The sequence below is a fragment of the Corticium candelabrum genome, chromosome 9 (genome assembly GCF_963422355.1).
Source record: "Corticium candelabrum chromosome 9, ooCorCand1.1, whole genome shotgun sequence".
Classification (NCBI taxonomy): Eukaryota; Metazoa; Porifera; class Homoscleromorpha; order Homosclerophorida; family Plakinidae; genus Corticium; species Corticium candelabrum.
In genome coordinates this window covers 1,089,551-1,095,365 of record NC_085093.1, presented here as the reverse complement: position 1 = coordinate 1,095,365, position 5,815 = coordinate 1,089,551, and the positions used below count along the sequence as shown (strand labels likewise).

General features: G+C 37.1%; 1 protein-coding gene across 1 annotated transcript in view; it reads right to left on the bottom strand.

Annotated features, from left to right (window-relative positions):
* Positions 1-1,125: 1,125 nt before the first annotated feature.
* Positions 1,126-5,815, bottom strand: part of LOC134184012 (intraflagellar transport protein 70A-like) — a 7,951-nt gene continuing 3,261 nt past the window's right edge. Inside the window, exons 14-28 of the mRNA XM_062651612.1 lie at positions 5,685-5,774; positions 5,551-5,616; positions 5,432-5,485; positions 4,332-4,397; positions 4,194-4,270; positions 3,678-3,747; positions 3,535-3,612; positions 3,409-3,471; positions 3,279-3,350; positions 2,390-2,425; positions 2,091-2,158; positions 1,948-2,026; positions 1,823-1,882; positions 1,523-1,592; positions 1,126-1,454 (exon numbers count right to left, since the gene is read on the bottom strand). Of these exons, the coding sequence (XP_062507596.1) occupies positions 1,327-1,454; positions 1,523-1,592; positions 1,823-1,882; positions 1,948-2,026; positions 2,091-2,158; positions 2,390-2,425; positions 3,279-3,350; positions 3,409-3,471; positions 3,535-3,612; positions 3,678-3,747; positions 4,194-4,270; positions 4,332-4,397; positions 5,432-5,485; positions 5,551-5,616; positions 5,685-5,774 (1,077 nt within the window). The 3' untranslated portion in view covers positions 1,126-1,326. The remainder of the gene's footprint in view (positions 1,455-1,522; positions 1,593-1,822; positions 1,883-1,947; positions 2,027-2,090; positions 2,159-2,389; positions 2,426-3,278; positions 3,351-3,408; positions 3,472-3,534; positions 3,613-3,677; positions 3,748-4,193; positions 4,271-4,331; positions 4,398-5,431; positions 5,486-5,550; positions 5,617-5,684; positions 5,775-5,815) is intronic.

Below are 5,815 nucleotides of genomic sequence, written 5' to 3'. Positions count from 1 at the left end.
CAGTTACATCATCAAATGTTTCAATTAGTGACAAAGGGATCTTGAGCAGGTCATTTACAAATTTCTTTGTTCAATTGTTTCATATCTCGGTAAAATTTCAGGTCTAGCGTTTTTCTGCTACCATCACATAGTCTAATTGCAGTAACCAAGTTATGGTCGCTAATGCCATCAGAGTCAGTAGACAGTGACTTAGAATATAGTTGAGGTTTGGAGCTCAGGATTACATCTAAGAGAGTAGCAGAAGTAGATGAAAGTCTGGTGGGTTGGGATACAAGATTTTGAACTTCCAACATACCAATAGCGTCTTTGAAATTTGTGGCAGTGTTGGAGTCACTTAGATGATCCAAATTATATTACCGATGATGATAATGTCATCACTGAAGTCAAGCTCAGCCTCCATCATAGCTGTGAACTGTGAGATAAAATCATTCACGTTGCCATGAGGTGGTCTGTAACAGCAGCATACAAGAGAGCTTCGGTTCTGACAGAATTCTACTTGAATCCAAACATATTCAAATTGACTACGATCTGAGACCACCTCCAGATCAGTGCGTCGTCTGGGTTTTAGGGAATTTGACACAAATAAGCACACACCACCACCTTTCCTTGTTTGATCACGTCTCATTATAGAGTAGTTCTGGATTTCTATTTCTGAGTCCGATATCGAAGAATCAATCGTAGTTTCCGAGAGGGCCAAGATGTCAATAGCACTGTTTTGAACCAGCTGTGTTACGAAGTCTATCTTTGACACCAAGCTGTTAATATTTAGATGAGCACCAGTGAAACCTTTATAGTGTGTTTGAAACTGTTTCAGGGTACAGAGTTGGTCTTCATCCCTAGACTCATTCATTTTTTAGGCTTTTTCATTATTTGTGTTGGAGACAAAATCAGAGTATGATTGGTGATAGAGTGTGTGGAATCACACTTAGCACATTGCCATAGATGTGAGACATTTGATAGTGTGTGATACACATATCTCCTAGCTAGTAACCTGAAATGTCTGTTGTTACCTAACAAGCTACAGTGTCTCTATAGATATATGTTCACAAAATCAGCCGAAAATGAAATACATCTGTTCCAGCTGATAAGTGTAACTCTAAGTAGTGCTCTCAGTAGCACCACACGTTTAATTGTGTATGAATGAAGCAATCTCAAAATCTACAGCACAGCAGAATTGACGACAATTTCCATAACTACCATACTTTCAAATGAACAGCTGAAGCAGACACATACTACAGCAATAATATCTACACGTATATGAACACATACAAACAAGCACACACAGACACAACATCAGACATGGCCAAGCATTCAAACTGATCCAATTCACAATACTCTCAAGAAAAGAGCCTTTAGCAGTCTGGCGTCATAAGTAACGGTGTTCTTGCCCTCATGAAGACTGTCACCATGTTGAAGAGGTTGTTCTATTACTACTGGAACATTTCTTCCATGAGCTTAAGAAGCAACATATGTAATCTATTAATATCACCGCATCACAACAACGCTCAGCAAACAAGTGCACCTTCACAATGATCGAAAAATTGTAATATTTCTTGCACGACCGAATCACGTAGCATTATCATTTGTTTAGCCTAGAAATAGCAAAAGTAATCTAACTCAAACAGTCAATTGCTACATAATAAACAGATGATTATAAATGTCAAAGTTCATAGAGAGGAAACAGATCCAGTACAGTCAATCAGACAGAGAGACTAGAAACTCTTAGATTATATCTCAACAATTGACCCACAAGTCTGGTGTACAAGACACATGCCTGCATGCAATTGCTGACCTATAGTTTCTTGCTATATTTATAACCCACCATGTTTTCAATTAGAGAACAGAAGCATCGCTTGGTGTAAAACCACGTATCAGTTCCCAACTACACAACAAACCATAACTTGACTATACTACTATACAGTCACAATGCTGCGAACGTCGCTATACCTTCTTGTGATATGGTTCCAGACTCTTCATAATACGAGAAATGCCAAATTCGTAGTTACCTTTCGCACAGTACAATGTCCTACAATATCATGATATCAATGAAGAGTCACTGCCACACCATCGTCTCTGCATACAACACTCACCCTATTACTAGATTTACTATACACAAATGATAGATCTTTCTGTCTGGATCTTCGTAGGCAATATTCTCCTACAAAAGTTGATGTGTTTGAATGCGTGTGCACTTGTACTATTGTATTAATTAAACAACAAATAACTTTAACAGACACTCTATATTGCCTTCTTTAATTAGTTACTAAAACAATCAGCTACTGTTTGTACTCTTTATTAATGCATTCATTAGAGAGTTACTACAAGCTGATGGCAGATTAATTTTGTGACACAAGTTTCACTGCTCTGCAAATGCAACATAAAACAATACCTCTTCTTTCTCAATTCGCCTCATTAAGTCTTCTGCCTGGAAAAATAACAAGAGTCTAGCTTAGCAAACCAATAGGTAGACACAAACAACAAGACAAATTATGCTATTCATTGTCTAGTGTTATTACAAGTCACAAATGTTACTCCATAACAGATATAAACGTACAAAAATCAACATACAAAAATCAAAAGCATAGCTCTGAACGTGTCGGCAGACAAACAGACAGACAGACAGAAAGTAGCATAATTTTTAGCTACTATGTGTACACATATGTGTATTTTCATGTAGCTTGCAAACTTTACTTTTTTGCCCTTTGCTGATATGTATTATCGTTTGATGTTTGAAATATATGTATTGACAGACAGATAGACAGACTGCCAGACAGACAGAAAGCCAAATGCATCAACCTTCAAGACATACTGGAGATCTGTGTTTTCTGTGTGTCTACAACAATCAAATGCTAGAGTGATTGACAGAAAAATAAAGAAAATTGTTTCAAGAGACAGCCACATAAACATAAATAGTCGTAGATAGAATCAAGCCCTATCGGTTTGGGTAGTATTTAGTGCTTAGATGGTGTATAATAGGTCAATGTTTGAAAATATATGTACTGACAGACAGACAGACAGACAGACAGACAGTACCTAACTCTAGAGTCTAGCCTCTCGTATGTAGTTTGCAAGTTTTATGTTGTTACTAGTGTTGGACTTTAGTTATAGTTATGTACTTTGCAGTGATGTATAATAGTTCCATGTTTGAAATATATGTATTGACAGACAGACAGACAGACAGACAAATACATAAACTGAACTGGTTGTTCGTTGAACACTCAGTTATTCTATGCACTGTTAGTTCAAAAATTGCATGATAACACCGACATCTGTCTTACTGCTTCGTTCTGACTAGTCATGATGTACGACACACAAAGATTGGCCAGAACAATAGCACTAACAGTTAGCAACTACAAACAAAATGCCAATTAAACACAACACCAACAACAAGAAAACATTAATTTCTACATCTTCACGATGTTTTTTCACAATGGGCTCATAGAAACCAATAGCCTCTTTGTATTTTGTCTCCTACAATCACATAATTGGACATGCAAGCAACTCATGTGTAACAATTAAATTCTAAACAGTAACCTGCATGAAAAGAACGTGTGCTACATTTAATTTCCACACATCATGCTCATTACAGAATTCAACTGATTTTCTGAAGATCTGTTAAACAAAGAAAGCACAAAGTCAAACTACAGACAATAATGGTGGCTGGAAGTAATAGTAACCTTCTCTACAATTGGATAGTTTTCTTGATCCCAATAGATCTTTGCCTGAGCCATCAAGACAGGAATATATCTGTGAAGTCAATGCGAGAGAAAGTATTATAGACAAAGTATGGATAAGTGTTTACAGTTACGTTCATGTAACACCAATACTATCGCTCACTTGTCTAATAAAAATTATATTTAACCATCACAACATAAAAATTAGAACTAAGGAGCTACAAAAGTAATCTGCTTCTATCTCAATGTCTATCACTACAATCAACAATCTACAACATAACTTGGTAAAAATAACTTGATATTAATGATCCCTTTAGCTTCGTTTTCCACTTCCTTCTCATGTTACACACTTCTTGACCCCATTTTCTCACCAGGTCCTTTTAGTATCAATAGTCTGCTAGCTACAATTAATATCTCGTCTTTAGCATTAAGATCTGTGATGTGTTTAGTCACAAACCATTAATTTAGCTATGTCTTAATCTTGCCATATTTAATTAATAAATATACACATCAAATAACCTCTCTAAGGCCTCTTCATAATCATTGATAGCACGTTTGATATCATCTTCATCATGTCTCTGACGAGCAGACTGAACCTTGTGTAAGAAAAAAGCACAATAGTATAAAGTGACTATAGAATTAGAGCACTATAGCAACCTGTTTAGTCAACTTTCTTAGCTGTTCAGTTTGTGATGCCGCCATTGTGTCAAACTTTCGAAATGCCTGACACCACAGAACAATAATAATACAGCAGTCACACAGACATGCTGCTAGACAGAGCAGGGATGTCGTTGCTATGGAGATGGGGCCACATGTGGCCCCAGCCAACAAAAATGTGGCCCCAGGAGCAAAGCAACTGCTAATAATTAATATTTCTAATTATACAGTACTTTGAATTTTGTAAGTTATTAAACCATAGTTTTGTGCGAGAACTACTGTGAAATAGGCAAGTTGGCCCTTCTCCTGTATTCCTTAGCGCCGGATAGCGTTGAAGCTGAACGTGGATTTAGCTTGATGAATATAACAAAGAATTGTTCTCGCAATAGGCTTGGTCAACGTACGATAAACGCGATTATGGCGATAGCTTCAGACAGTAGAGGAATGGACACATTTCCTTTTGATAAGGTGCTGAATAATAATGTCCTTTAGTGATGCTTATTGTTGAAATAGAAAACTGATTACATTGCCATTGATATTAATTTGAATTGTCTTTAATATTGATATTAACAGTGGCACCGAAAACGCTATTGGGGCCACATTTTTGGCACCGGGCAAAAATTGGACCGGCATCCCTGCAGAGCCAAGGTATCTAAAGCTACTACTGGCTGGACTAGCAGACAACTAAACAAGCTAACAGCTGCATGAAAAAACAAGCAAACAAACAGGCAATTGTTCTATAACGGGAAAACTAGAAAACTAAATCTTACAGTTACTGTATAGCATAATAAAAAGATGTCTATAATGAATAAACCTTTCAGAATCCAAACAAAAGTTCAAACTGAGTGATTGGATTGTCCTGCTGTTTGAATCAATTAAAAAAAGTTCACCACACCGTGACACACACACACACACACACACACACACACACACACACACACACACATGCACACACACACACACACACACACACACACACACATGCACACACACACACACACGCACATGCACACACACACACACACACACACACACACACACACACACACACACTACACAATTGATTTGATCACTTATGTTATCTTTTAATTCAGTCTTACATCATCTGGTGATGACTGTTGTGTTATTACAGCGTCTAAGTAATCAAACATAAACTACACACAACAGCCAGCAGTCACACATCATTGAATCATTCCAGCAATACATTCAATTAGCTCACGGGTGTGAGATACTTATATGTCAAGTGTGCATTCTCTGCCAACACATCAGCAGCAAGATCATAATACTAAAACATACAACACATGTGCTACACATGATGAAAAACCCCTCCAATTTTTCACAATTTTCCTTCACCTGGTATTTACAGTAGAGAAGGAGAACATTGCCAAATGTTTCAGGTGGACAAGGATTCTGTTGTAGCAAGAACTGAAATTTCTCAAAGCCCTAAACACCATCAACAAATCCATAATTGATTCACAAAGACT